Source organism: Somniosus microcephalus, chromosome 16 (assembly GCF_052327205.1).
Source record: "Somniosus microcephalus isolate GS21.2 chromosome 16, FLI_Smic_1.0, whole genome shotgun sequence".
Lineage (NCBI taxonomy): Eukaryota > Metazoa > Chordata > Chondrichthyes > Squaliformes > Somniosidae > Somniosus > Somniosus microcephalus.
This window is the reverse complement of record NC_141002.1, coordinates 84,213,607-84,228,673: the sequence shown is the minus strand read 5'-3', so window position 1 is coordinate 84,228,673 and position 15,067 is coordinate 84,213,607. Positions and strand designations below refer to the sequence as shown.

Sequence of the window (15,067 nt, the reverse complement as noted above, 5' to 3'; positions counted from 1 at the left end):
ATACGCAGCAAAACGAGTTTCTGAAATGTTAAAAATGTACCTAAATAGAAGTTAATCTGGTTAAAAGAAAAATATAGTTTCCAGTGTGTGATAGATTTTGCTCATTCTCCACAAGAGTTAACCCTCCATCGCTGAGGACACATGATTTAGTAAACTAACGCCTAGAAATTTATTGGCGCTGTGCTAATTTTTCAGGCGCAAAATGGGTGCCTAAGCATCCAATATGGTGGTGGGGTGCGTGTGCTCATTATGGGCTAGAAGCCCGCCATATTGGTGAAGGCAGAAAAAGAGGTGTCCAGGTTACGCGCCTGAAACAGGAGTTAGGCTCTTTGCATATGCAAATGGGGGCGCCTCACACCTGTTTGAGGACCCCTTCGCAAAATTGGGTTGCCCTGAACGAGGCCAGCACCAGGCCGACTGTGTTCAGGAAAACTTGGTCTACAGGCGGCCTAACAAGCGCTCCTTAAAGGGACTGCTGCTGGCCGCCACCAAAAAGGTAAGTTTAAAAAAAAAACAATGACCTGAATGTGGAGTCAGGAGGAGCAAGAATATCAGGTGTGCCGTGGGCCTACCAGTTCTGGCGCAGGCCTGCGCGAACCAATTTCTAGGCCTAAATCTCTAAATAGCATGCGGCCTGAATGGTTTTGCTGGCCTGGTTACTTCTACCCTTCAATTGAAGAGATTTAAGCTATTTATTAAATGGCACAGTGAGACATTTTCAGATCTTTAAAATTCAAGCACAACTCATTAAATATTTTAAAACTAAATCTCCATCTCTATTGTTTGCAAAGTATTTGCAGACTTTAAAGAGAACTCTTGCTTTGATGAGAAATACTTTATCTGCATCAAGGTGACATCAGGCAGGTTATATTCTAAGAAGAGACCTGGGTAGCCTGCTACGGCTGTCGGCCATGTCGGTTGTCAGGGTGAATTTATTTCTCAGAAGACGCGGCACCTAGTGCAGCATGCTTCAAATCAAAATTATGAGACAAGAGGAAATGGGGTTCGAGAAAACAAGATCAGTGGAATCAAATAACTACAAAAGGACAGAATAACTGGTGACAGTAAGGAAATCCCTGATAGGGTTAGCAAAGAAAATATTTGAAGTGAAAAACTGACGATAAAACTGAAAAAAAGCAGCAGAGAACCATGCATTAAAACGTTAGATTGAATGAAAAAGCAAAAAAATTATAACAATGGGAAAATTCAAATAAAAAAAAAAGGAAAATAAATATCAGGTGATTTTCAACAGCTGGCCACCTGAAAATCGGTGACCGGCAGAAGAAAATCTGGTGGGCACCTTAGGCGGAGCCTGGACCATGCGTGCTAGTCCCAGTTGTACCGGGTGATGAGCGACCTAACCAACAATCCTTAAAAAGGGACCACTGGAGGCCACTCAGGAAAAGGTAAGCTTTGGTTTTTTTAAAATTTTAAATGAAAGATTTTTGTGGGGCAAGCAGGAGGTGGCCCATTATCGCCGCCCACCACCCCCCCCCCCCCACCCCGCTGCATCCCCAACAGGCCCTAGCTGCCGGCCAGCTCTCTGCAGAAGTTGACCAATTTTCCAACATCCAAAAGGCGTCTGTAGCTGACCTGTAAAATTCAAACAATGTCCAAACCTCATTAGTGAGCTGACAACTTTGTTTCCATCTAGTTTCACTTGTACTCTTATCCTTCCTGTAGACAGTTATTTTTCTGTTTTGTTCATTTTCCAGTCAGATGTCCTGGCTATCCTGGTTTTCTATTTTTTTTTAATAAGAAGTGGAGTAGGCAGCATAGATTAGTCATACCAGATCAGCACACTATATAATCTGCCAGGATTCAGTGTACTGCACTTCCTAATCCTCCAGTAGACTCAGAACTGTAACTTTTTTTTTTAAGAAACAGTCTGTATTTACATATTTCAAGTTCCATTGGGTAACAACAGACATCTGAGAGTACATGAGGTTGTAGCTGAAGATAAGCAGCTTGAATGAAGGCTGAGAGCGCAGGTCAAAACTATCAGTCCAGCTGCTACACTCCGGTACAGTCAAATGCAAGACTGCAAGTTCATTATGTTACACATTTTTTATACTGTTAAAATATTTTTATTTTTATTTTAATGTTTCCCTGCTATCTGTGAGCTCTGATAGAACTCGCCCCTCCCTATCTCTGTAACCCCCTACAACCCTCCGAGATCTCTGCACTCCTCCAATTCAGGTCTCTTGTGCATCCCCGATTTCCATTGCTGTGCAATTGGCCGCCACGCCTCCAGCTGTCTGGGCCCCAAGCTCAGGAACTCCCTCCCTAAATCTCTCCGCCTCTCTCCTCCTTTAAGGCTCTCCTTAAAACCTACCTGTTTTGACAGAAGGCAGTGGAGGACAATTCATTAAATATATTCAAGAAGGAGTTCGATATATTTCTTAAGGCTAAAGGGATCAAGGGATATGGGGAGAAGGCAGGGACCGGGTACTGAATTTGGATGATCAGCCATGATCGCATTGAATGGCGGAGCAGGCTCGAGGGGCCGAATGGCCTACTCCTGCTTCTATCTTCTATGTTTCTATGTATCTATGACCGAGCTTTTGGTCACCTGTCCTAGTTTCTTATGTGGCTCGGTGTCAAATTTTGTTTTTGATAACGCTTCTATGAAGCGCCTTGGGTCGCTTTACTATGTTAAAGGTGCTAGATAAATGCAAGCTCCTATTGTTGTTGTTGAGAAGCTTGTTGTAAAATAACTGGATCAATTGGAATAGAAAGTAGAAAATTACTAAAAGGAAATTCCTCTTTGTTCTAGGTTATATTATTAGACAAGGCTTTATCATCTGTCCTATTTTGAGAAGGGGTTGTCAGAATTTCAGTCTGTAATTTAGAACCTGTTTTGACAAGCAGATAGCACATATTTTCATTTCTGGCACTGGAGTAACAGTACTATGATAATGAAATGTGACTGATATTGGATGGTGATGGTTTGGTTCTCAAACACTGATTGTTATATTCCAAATGTTCAAAAAGACATGCACTATGAATTATTTTCTAAAGTATAGATTACCACACAGCATGTAAAACACAAGAGGCAAGAGTCTAAAAAGTGAATACAAGATCAAATCCATCACGTTGACCCCGGCACTTGGAATCCTTGCATTGTTTCACAGTACTATCTAAATGTCTTGTACTTCTTGGGTGACAATATCATACTATCCAAACACCTGTGGCTTTTATACTGGGGAACCAAGTACTAAAATATCAGTTTCAATTGCGTGTAATTCATATCTTAAATGAAAATTCTATGCACTGGAATTCACAGGACTTAAACTATGCTTAAAAACTGTAAAACATATTGCTCAGTAAACAAACTAAATTAAATATGAAATGTCTGTGTTTATATTCCAAAATTGCCATAAACAAAATTACCTGGTCAAAATCACCAATAGCATTCAGTGTGGCTTTTGGCAAAGTTGACCGCACTGTCCTGCTTTTCTGTGGTCCACCTCAGTGACACCATGTTCTTTGTTCCAGCCCAACATAGCCACCACATCTCTGGGAATGGTGTGTCCTCTGGGAAGGTTGTGGGCTCAAGTCCCACTCCAGGGACTTGAGCACAAAGGGCTAGGCTGACACCGCAGTGCAGTGCTGAGGGAGTGCTGCACTGTTGGAGTTGCCGTCTTTCGGATGAGACGTTAAACCGAGGCCCCGTCTGCTCACACAGGTGGACGTAAAAGATCCCATGGCACTATTTCGAAGAAGAGCAGGGGAGTTATCCCCGGTGTCCTGGCCAATATTTATCCCTCAACCAACAACAAAAACAGATTATCTGGTCATTATCACATTGCTGTTTGTGGGAGCTTGCTGTGCGCAAATTGGCTGCTACATTTCCCACATTACAACAGTGACTACACTCCAAAAGTACTTCATTGGTTGTAAAGCGCTTTGAGATGTCCGGTGGTCGTGAAAGGCGCTATATAAATGCAAGTCTTTCTTTCTTTCCTTTTGTGCCTGACTTTCACCTGCAGTGTGCCCCAAGATTCTATCCTTAGTCCTCACCTATTCCTCTGATATTTTGCCCTTCAATGAACATCATCTGCAAGCATTGAGGGGGGCGGGGATCAGCTTTCATGTGTATGCTGATGATACCTAGCTTTATCTTTCCACGACTACACTTGATTTTGCTGTGTTACTAGAACGTGCAAAGTAATGAAGTTCAGACCGATAAGGATTGACAGAATTATAACATGTCGCAGTTCTGTGAATAATAAAATTTAATTAAGGATTAAAAAATAATCCAGGCTTATAAATGGTGCAGCACTTGGAGCTCCGACATGCTGTGCGACATAAAATTATCACTTGGGTTCACTTCTCACAATGTCCCAGACCAGCCACATCCTGTACAGAGCTCAAGAAAATCAGAATACAAATTAGCCAGGCCCCTCTTCCACAAATCCTGGAAAGCAGTGCTGAGTGGAATTGAGTGAAGCATAGAAACAAGTCACTTGCCTAACCTCTTGGTATGGACACAAACCACCAGTATTTATAACACTTGTGGTTCACTCACAAAATTACAATATTCATAGATAATGCATCATGTCATCATTGAGCTAGTAACCCAAAAGGTCATGAGTTCATAACTTCACCATGTGAATTGAATTCATTAACTGTGGTAATTTGTGGGCTAACACCAGAAAATGGTGCTGGATTGTCATAAAAACCCAACTGATTAGTAAAGTTCTTCAGGGCAGGAAATCTTTCAGCCCAACCTCATCTGACTTATATGTGGCTCTAGTCCACATGATGTGGTTAACTCTTAGCGTCCTTTAAAGTAGGCTAGCAACTCACTCAGTTGTTAAAGCAACTAGAGACGGGCAATAATTGTAACTGACATCCCGAGAAAAAAATTGTAAAAAAAAATGTAAGTTAATTTAAATAATCTGTACCAGGCATTGTGTTCAGCAGCAATGAACATTTGGAAAGTCCATAGGATGTCCTGTAAAGTATCTGCCTCCACTAGAGATGATCTATTTATATGAAAGTTTTATGAGTGTCCACCACACACCCAATATCGTACCTTGTTGAAAACACTAACAGATCACAACTGAGCAATTTCTTATCGTGAAATGAACCGGGGAATTTGTTCAGGTAACAAGGAGAGGAGCTGACAATCTAGAGAAACTTTCATGTACAGTAACAAGTCTCTAATCAACCTCAAGACTACTTCCCCACGTGGAGTACATGAACAGTGATCTCTAAAAGGGACAGGTCAGGTTAGCAGCTAAACTTTACAGCTGTTCTTCATACCCTACACCAATAGTAAATAAGCCCATGGGAGACAAGCTATTTTAAAAAAATATATAAATTAAAAACTTTGTTACAAAGCAAGAACAGATATTTTAAATTGTCTTGAGGTTTGTCAGATGGGTTCATGGTAAACCAGAATATTTCAAATTTGATTCCTTAGGTTGACATATATATGTTTCGGTCTGATTAAGATTCACACCAGTACTATATCTGTACTTTTGGTGGAACAGTCAAAAGAACATAATGGCCCTGAAATTAGGATCGGGAGCTTGCCGCGCGTGCAAGCCCCCAATGTTCACTTACCCGGCGCACTGACATTTTAATCCTGGCCCGCATTGCATTTCCTCTCACTGGCCCGCTTGAGGTCCAGCCGCGCTGTGCATGCGTGACCCAGCGGCGTATTTAGTGCGATGAGCCGGCTGGGATCACGTGAGCACTGGGCAACCAATGGGAGGTTGCAAAAGTTCATTCATGAGTTTGACAGTAAGAGTTGTCAAACTCATGAAAACTCCTGGCCCCAAAACACTACTTAAACCTGAAAGAAAATTTAAAAAAACATTGCACTACTTAAATGAACCATAAAGAACTCTGAAAAACTATTTTAAACAATAATTTTAAAATTTGAAAAAAAAAATTATATAAAAAATCGGGGCTAAAACTAAACTTACCTCACTGTAAATTCTTTAAAAATAACAAACCTGTGGAAAAAAAATTTCTCAATTGTATTAATAGACCACTTACCTGTAAAACTAAGTACTTACGTGTGGTTTTTCAATGCGTAAATACCGGAGGCCTTTACACACGCGCAATTCTCTAAAAATAGAGGAAATCCAAGTCGCACGCGCTGCCCGATACCGCGCACGCGTTCAGCCTCTTAACCCCTTGGGCCAGAGGACAGGAAATGCCGGTTTTCAGCGCATGTGCTGTGCATGCTGAAAACCGGCAATTTCTCTGGGCACACGCATGAGTACCCTGTCCTTACTCACGCGTTGGGCCTGGAATTACTGGGCCATTATAATCTCATGGAGAGTGCAAGCTTCTAAAATAAAACAGAACAATTCTACACTTTAACAGTCTCTTAAATAATTCAGCTAAGTCCTTTTATCCCAAAGTCACTTGTTGATCAAGACCAGGCCCCTTCCACTAGTTATGACAACACCACCTAAAATGGCTTTAGAATGGAGATAATTGTGGCTTTCTCGTTCACACTACAATTCTTCAGTATGTTTTTAGGGCGGCCAAAGTAAAAGGGAAAATTTTTAAAAATGTATTCATTTTCTTTTTTTAAAGAGAATTTTGGAAATGCAATCCTTTAATCACAATTGAGCTTATTACATTGCGTCTGATTTTTTCTTTTGTCCCCTCAGAACATGATGAATGTAGCACAAAGCAACACAGCTGTGATGAGAACGCTCTGTGTTTTAATACTGTCGGAGGTCACAACTGCATCTGTAAACCGGGATATACTGGCAATGGCACTCATTGTAAGGGTAAGTACTGCCAAGATATTTATCAGCTATCTTGGGTTTGAACCACATAGTGTTAAAGTGTCAGAGACTTTAATGAAAAAGTTTGGTGAATTTTCTTTCCTGGACTTTCCAAGCCCTGTGATGCAGTGCACATAAACGTGAAGGGATAATTACAAGTCCTAGCCCTTTTCGGGCTACCCCAGATCAGGCGTACTCCCCAGACGTTCACCTTCAACTAAAGTTAGAGATAGCCAAATTCTATAAGACGCTTAATTGGGTCTAAAGGTCCAGGCTATCTCTCCCTAAAGGAAAGGAACGACCTGAAGATATTACCTTCCTCCAGATAGCACTTTTAATAAGTTTAACTAGACTGTAACCTTCCGGATATTATGAGGGTCCGGAATACCCCCCAGAACTCTGCAACTCTTCACCAAAGAATGTACAGAGATTTGAGTTTGCAAGTTTGATACAGAAATACTAATTTGAGACAATTCTAAAAATATATAAATTTATTAAAGAACCGACATGTAGTTAAAAGCTGGTGAGTCCATCGCAACATTACAATTCAAAAACAAATAGCTTACATTTCTTATTTCTCAGAGATCCTTATTTTCAAATCTTAACTTCGTTACATTTCTGTTTCTTACTTATTTCTAAATCCAGAACATCCACCAAAATCAAATTAAAAGTACCTCTTTGATCCCTGAGACTCAAAGTTAAAAACTTACATAGATGCCTCTGAAGAGTGAGAGAATTGCTTGGCCCGTTCAGCGACTTCTGACTTTCTGTTTGAAAAGCTCTTATTTTTATATTCTTTGTTCGTGGTTTCTCCTTTGAAGTTTTCTGCTGATGTAAGCTAATTATCTTTAGTGATTCCTCTGTTGAATGCTTTCTATTCTTACTATCACTTCAGCTGCCAACTCTCAGACTTCTGCCTCTACCTTTAGGTGTTCAATAGTTATCATAAAAACAATGACAGCAATGGTTTCTGTTTGATGCCATGTTTACAAAATTCTTTCATTCAATTCTTAATATTGGCTTAACTGGTTTTAGCAGACGTCATGACTCCTAGCTGCTCCAAGTTCAATACAAAAATCATGTGATTGCTTGGTGTATCTATTGAAGTCATATCTTCAAAGTGTTCTATAGGTATCATATTTACATTATGTAAATTAAAACCACTTTAACCAGGGTGTTTCATGCATTTCTAGCTATCTCAATTGGTTGCATATCAGACTTAGGAACTCCATATTTCAAGCTTAACATAAAAACTATTTGACCAGCAGGTGTTTCTTTTACTTGATGTCATTTTTTCAAAGGCACATGCCTCTTTTAATGTCTCTGGCCTAGAAATTCAGTGCCCTTAGCGCCGATTTTGCGGCGCTAGAGGGCCTAGCGCTGCAATTGGCGCCGGCGCCTAAATTGCCTGGGGCCCTTCCGCCGCGGTAGACCGGTAGCGCTGCGCCGGCACCGATGACGTCATCGGTGTGCGCAGCGTCCCGGTTGCCATGGTAACCCGCCCGAACTGGGAAATTGACTTGCGGCCGCCTCGCCCGTGGCAGCCGCAAGCAACGTTCTGGCAGAGGTGCCTTGCACAAGTTTGCACCGGCGCATTAAAGGCCCCGCGGCGGCCGGCCGCTTTCCCGCTGCCCGCCTGGCCGCAGCTCCCTCCCCGGACTTCCCCCCCCCCCCCCCCCCGGAACAGAAGCAAGCCTGGCACTTGTCCGAGGTGCCGGGCTCATTTTTAATAAGATTATCGCGGGCCGCGGCCGGGTGCAGGCAGGTCCTCCTTAAGGGAAGGAGGAGGCCTGCACTTCCCGAACCTGCCGCACCGCAGCGGGCGCCGCAGCGCCGGAATAGCGCCAAAATTCAGCGCATAGCGCCAGTTTTCAGGCGCTAACAGCTTTCAGCAGCGCCGGCAGCCGTTTGGGCGCAGAAGTAGTGAATTTCTGGCCCGACCAGCGCGACTTAGCTCCGGCACTAACTTCCGGCGCTAAAGCCGTTGCTGCGCCAAAACCCAATTTCTAGGCCTCTGTGTTTCTGTTCAACGTGTTGGTTTTTAATACTTTTCTTGGGTCATTCCATTGTGTTTCTCCCAAACTCCAGACCTTTTGGAAGCGCCAAACTGCTATTTCAATAGGGCCATTGTTTCTTGGTCAATAACCCATTCCCATTTCAAAAGCTTGCGGTTTTTACAACTTTGATAACAAGTGATCTTTATCTCAGAAGCCTGTATTTCTGTTTACAGCTTGTGTCTCTGAGGTTTTTTAGATTTTTAAACCCAGTTTCTCATGTTTTAATAATATCAGAATTTTCATAAGATGGTGTATTTTTCTGAAATATGGCTTATTCCTTCACAAAAGCATGTTACTGTGTTCCTTGCATGTGGCTATCCTTCCTTCCCAGTGGCAAAAAGATGTATCAAAGGCATATCTCAGGCCCAGGTTAAAATGCAATCGATGTCCCATTGATGTTACGGGTCCCCGATCTGCATTAATACACGAGCACCCACCTGGGTCCGGCGGGCAGCTCATCTGCAGCCAAACCAGTGGTGTTGAAATCCGAATCGGTGGGAAATTCAGTCGTTTCGCTTTAATTGTTCGCCCACTCAATTCCTGCCAAGCCGGGAATGTTAAAATTCCCCCCAGTATGTACGTCTCGGTCTGATTAAGATTCACGCCAGTACTATATCTATACTTTTACTGGAACAGTCAAAAGATCACATGACATCACTGCAGGAGTTCCTCAGGGCAGGGTCCTGGGCCCAACCATCTTCAGCTGTTTCATCAATGACCTCCCCTCCATCATAAGGTCAGAAGTGGGGATGTTCGCTGACGATTGCACACTGTTCAGCACCATTCGAGACTTGTCAGATACTGACGCAGTCCGTGTCCATATGCAGCAAGACCTGGACAACATTCAGACTTGGGCTGACAAATGGCAAGTAACATTCGCACCAAACACGTGCCAGGCAATGACCATCTCCAACAAGCGAGACTCTAACCATCTCCCCTTGACATTCAATGACATTACCATCGCTGAATCCTCCACTATCAACATCCTGGGGGTTACCATTGATCAGAAACTGAACTGGACCAGCCATATAAATACTGTGGCTACAAGAGCAGGCCAGAGGCTGGGAATTCTGTGGCGAGTGTCTCACCTCCTGTCTCCCCAAAGCCTTTCCACCATCTACAAGGCACAAGTCAGGAGTGTGATGGAATACTCTCCACTTGGCTGGATGAGTGCAGCTCCAACAACACTCAAGAAGCTCGACACCATTCAAGATAAAGCAGCCCGCTTGATTGGCACTCCATCCACCACCTTCAACATTCACTCCCTCCACCACCGGCGCACTGTGGCTGCAGTGTGTACCATCTACAAGATGCACTGCAGCAACTCGCCAAAGCTGCTTCAACAGCACCTTCCAAACCCGCGACCTCTACCACTTAGAAGGACAAGGGCAGCAGACGCATGGGAACATCACCACCTACAAGTTCCCCTCCAAGCCACACACCATCCTGACTTGGACCTGTATCGCCGTTCCTTCACTGTCGCTGGGCCAAAATCCTGGAACTCTCTTCCTAACAGCATTGTGGATGTACCTACACCATATGGACTGCAACTGTTCAAGAAGGCGGCTCACCACCATCTTCTCAAGGGCAATTAGGGATGGGCACTAAATGCAGGCCTAGCCAGCGATGCCCACATCCCATCAATGAATTAAAAAAAAAATCTGACAGAAAGTGCAAGTTTCTAAAATAAAACAGAACAATTCTACACTTTAACAGTCCCCTAAATAGTTCAGCTAAATCCTTTTATCCCAACGTCTCTTGCTGATCAAGACCAGGCCATTTCCACTAGATATGACCATGCTTTGGAATGGAGATAATCGTAGCTTTCTCATTCATATGGAGATCATGAGTGGTGGAGGAAAAGCTGCTTCACTGAATTTAAACTCGCCACATCAACCCTGGGAATGCCCAATGCTATTAGTTACAAAGTCAAAAATGTTTAATTCCTTCATGAAGGCAGAAGCAATGGGCCAAAATTGCAACCAACAGGATTAACTGAAGAGTTTATATTAAAAGAACGTTTGGAGTATGTAACAGTATTCTTATCTTCCAAGTAACAGAGAGTAAATTGTGTTCAGAGTTGAATGAACCAGAGTTGAATGAACCCCCAAGGCTTGGACCCCCAAGATTCCTCTGGCGAGTGACAATCACATCATTTACCACCTATAAACAAAGGCACCACTGTGCACATGCTGGGCTTCATGCTCATTGCTTTCGGAGCTAAATTGGTATTTTCAGTTTCCCACAGCCAGCTGTTTATAAAATATATTAGATTCAAAACAGTCTTCACAAAAGGTTTCCAAGAATCAACACTTGGTTTGATTATTATAGAGATCTTTTGCACCTTGCTGTTATGGTTTCCGTAGCTATGGTGCTGCTGATGAAACCATTGCATGAATAGGGTTCCAACAACAAAAAGCATTGAAACTAGTAAATAATAGTCTTTAAGTAAGTAACTCATATCTAGAAGATAGTATGAGCACAACGGCTTCTTAATAATCATCATGACCTTGTGTATGAAAACTGCATTATATCCAAGTATGTGGAAACGTAGCACAGGCACCTGCTTTTGTGTGGACTAATTGAAATTGTAACTTGAGAAAGAGCACTGCTGAACATTTGCAAAGAGCAGCCAATGTAATTTTCATACCAAGATCTGTCTGTGGTATGGAGAAGATCAAATGTAAAATTAACTGTTGCCTGATGAACCAGGGTTGTTGATGTATTAGGCCTCATGATGACTTTAGTCTTGCCCCTAGGTCACCCAGCACAAATCCTCTCGACTTTCTTTCCTCCTAGAAACCACGAGATACCATTACACTTATAATAGTTCCCTGTGCCCTGTAACGTCCGTGTGTAATTGAGACACGGACTGCAGAAGTTGGTTATAACAGGTGTTTACTGAATGGAGACAAAACTGGAACTACTATACAAAGTTACTACACAGGCTTATATACAGGGGTGGTCACTACTGGTACTGCAGTATACAGGGGCTGCAGAATATAGTTCCTTCTTCAAGGTACATACACTACAATTCCTCCCCTTTTAGCTAAACAGTACATAACATTCGATTAATAATTAAATAACATATTTACAATTACGGTTGCGATATACATTAGCTGAAGTTAATCAATTATAAATTCAGTCTTTGAGGAGGCTTCCTGATTCTGTCCGGATAACGCCTCTTTGGGGTATCAGGTTCTTCTGGCAAAGTTGATTCAGGATCAACGTCGTTGTTTGGTTCGTCTGCTTCCAATATCACCGATTCTGAGGTAGATGTAATTGGTACTTCGGTTTCATCACCAGGTGTATAGGATCATGGTGAAGATTTGACGTTTTCCAGTGACTCTAGAATCTGGTCAGCATGGCGTCTTACAATGCTCTCTCCAACGTCCACGGTATACATTAGAGGTCCTTGCCGTGTGCAGATCGTTCCTGGCTGCCATTTCTCTGTGCGGTAGTCCCGGGCCAAAACTGGTTGACCTATCTTAAAACTCCTGGTTGGCCTTTCATTCATATTCTGAAACTGCCTGTTCTCCACATCTCTTCTGATGTTTGGCTTAACCAAATCCAAGCGGCATCTTAGTCTTCGATTGAAGAACATCATGGCTGGAATTTGGTTGGTAACCGCATGTGTCGCATTCCGGTAGGCAAACAAGAAGTTATCCACCTTGTGTTGTAGGGGTATGTCTTCATTACACATTGCCTTGATAGCCTTCTTGAATGTTTGAACGAACCTCTCGGCCAATCCACTGGTGGCTGGATGATATGGGGCGGATGTGTAATGCTTAACACCATTGTTCTTTAAGAACCTCCAGAACTCTTCAGACACAAACTGTGGTCCATTGTCGGAGCAAATCTGTTCAGGCAGCCCATTTCTGGCGAATATGGTTCGTAAGACTGTGATAGTTTTTTCTGTGGTGGTTGAGGACATTTTTATTACCTCTGGCCACTTTAAATGTGCATCCACCGCAATTAAAAACATTGAGTCCATAAATGGACCAGCAAAATCAATGTGTACCCTTTGCCATGGAGATGAGGGCCACTCCCATGGATGTAGAGGGGCTTGTGGTGGGGCGTTTTGGACCTTCTGGCATCCTGTACAGCTCTTGGTCATCTCTTCGATTTCTCTATCGATTCCCGGCCACCACACAAACGCTCTGGCTAAGTTCTTCATTTTTACCCCTCCCAGATGACCCTCATGAAGCTCATTGAGCACTCTATCCTTCAATTTGGGCGGAATTACTACTCTGGATCCACACATCATGGTTCCTCGGCACACTGACAGCTGTTCTCTTCTCGGCGAGAATGCTGGCAACAGTGGTTCGCCATGTGCTGGCCATCCCTTCACCGTTAAATCATAGACCCTGGAGAGTGTCGGGTCATTTCGTGTTTCCTTTTCTATGTTTGCATTCATCACAGGTAGACATTCGACTATGGTCGAGTAGAATATCTCCACAGGATCCACTGCAGGTGCTTCTTCCACCGTCGGCAACGGTAGGCGCGACAATCCATCAGCATTCCCATGCTGTTTAGTTCCTTTGTACTCGATGTCATATTGGTGTGCCCCTAGGAAAAGGGACCACCTCTGTAGCCGTTGTGCGGTCATTATCGGGACGCCCTTCTTAGGGTTGAAAATGGAGACAAGAGGTTGATGATCAGTTAGTAGAGTAAATTTCTGTCCGTGCAGGTAGTGATTGAACTTCTTCACCCCCCACACCAGGCTGAGGACCTCTCTGTCAATCTGGGTGTAGTTACGCTCCGCTGCAGTTAACGAGCATGACGCAAAAGCTATCGGCCTCTCTGAACCATCAAGGGATTTATGTGACAGTACCGCTCCAACGCCGTAGGAAGACGCATCACACGCCAGTCTTATCGGTAGTGATGGGTTGTAGTGAGCCAATATTTGTCTTGAAGTGATCAGGCCTTTACACTTCTGAAAGGCCCGCTTACATTCATCGCTCCATTTCCATGCTACTCCAGTTTGTAGCAGGGCGTTCAGTGGGTGCAGAATTGTGGACAAATTCGGCAAAAACTTATGGTAGTAATTCACCAATCCGAGGAATGACCTCAGTTGCGACACATTTTCAGGCGCTGGAGCCTTAACTACCGCTTCAATTTTGTCAGGGGACTTATGTAACCACTCTTCATCAATCACGTGGCCACAATACGATATTTGTTTCTTAAAAAACTCGCACTTGGGGCGATTGGCTCGTAGCCCATGTTCTCTTAGTCTAGTGAGCACCTGCTCTAGGTTGGCAAGGTGTTCACTGTCATTTTCACCCGTCACTAGGATGTCGTCCAAGTAACACTGAGTCCCCGGAATCCCTTGCAGGCCTTGTTCCATCGCTCTTTGCCATATAGCCGGAGCTGATGCAACTCCGAATACCAGTCGATTATACTGGTAAAGACCTTTGTGAGTGTTTATCGTGAGATATTTCCTAGAGGATTCTTCAACCTCCATCTGCAAATATGCTTGCGCTAGGTCAATTTTTGTAAAACGTTTCCCTCCAGATAGTGAGGCGAAAATATCTTCTATCCTCGGAAGAGGACACTGTACTGTGTGAAGGACTGGGTTCACAGTCACCTTGAAGTCCCCACAGATGCGAACCTTCCTTGGCTCCTCAGACTTATTGTTTAACGTTTTCTTCATGACAGGAACAATGGGTGTCGCCCACTTGCTCCAGTCTACCTTACTTAACACACCTGCATTCTCCAGATTCTCCAGCTCTGCCTCGACGGCTGGGCGAATTGCATACGGTACCGGTCTTGCTTTGAAAAACTTAGGAATTGCATTCTCTTCTATTTTTATTGAGGCATTTACGCCTTTAAGAGTTCCCAGTTCTTGTTGAAATACCTCTTTAGTGTTAGCCAAGATTTTTGACAATCGTCCAGGTGTGACATCGTCATCCTTTTTACCAGCCACCGTCAGTGCCTGAATGAAGTGCCAGTCTAAACTTATCTTTCTGATCCATTCACATCCCAATAACGGTGGTCCACCATCTTGCAGTATGTACAGATACAATTTCTGTATTTCCTTGCCGTTGTATTCGACAGGCACCCTTATTTTCCCTCTGGGGTATACTTTCTGCCCCGTATATGTCTTCAAGACAATGGATGTGTCTTTCAAGGGTATGTGTGAGAATAGCCGCTCGTAGTCTCGTCGATCCATGACAGTCAGGGCTGATCCTGTATCCAATTCCATTTTGACTTGGGACCCTGCTATCGTGAGGGTGACCCAAATGGTTCGGT

General features: G+C 43.4%; 1 protein-coding gene across 2 annotated transcripts in view; it reads left to right on the top strand.

Moving 5' to 3' along the window:
• LOC147106349 (protein NEL-like) overlaps positions 1–15,067 on the top strand; it is a 342,986-nt gene that overhangs the window by 190,852 nt on the left and 137,067 nt on the right. For both annotated transcript variants that reach the window (XM_086009387.1, XM_086009386.1), the window contains exon 14: positions 6,639–6,761. In XM_086009387.1, the coding sequence (XP_085865513.1) occupies positions 6,639–6,761 (123 nt within the window). The remainder of the gene's footprint in view (positions 1–6,638; positions 6,762–15,067) is intronic.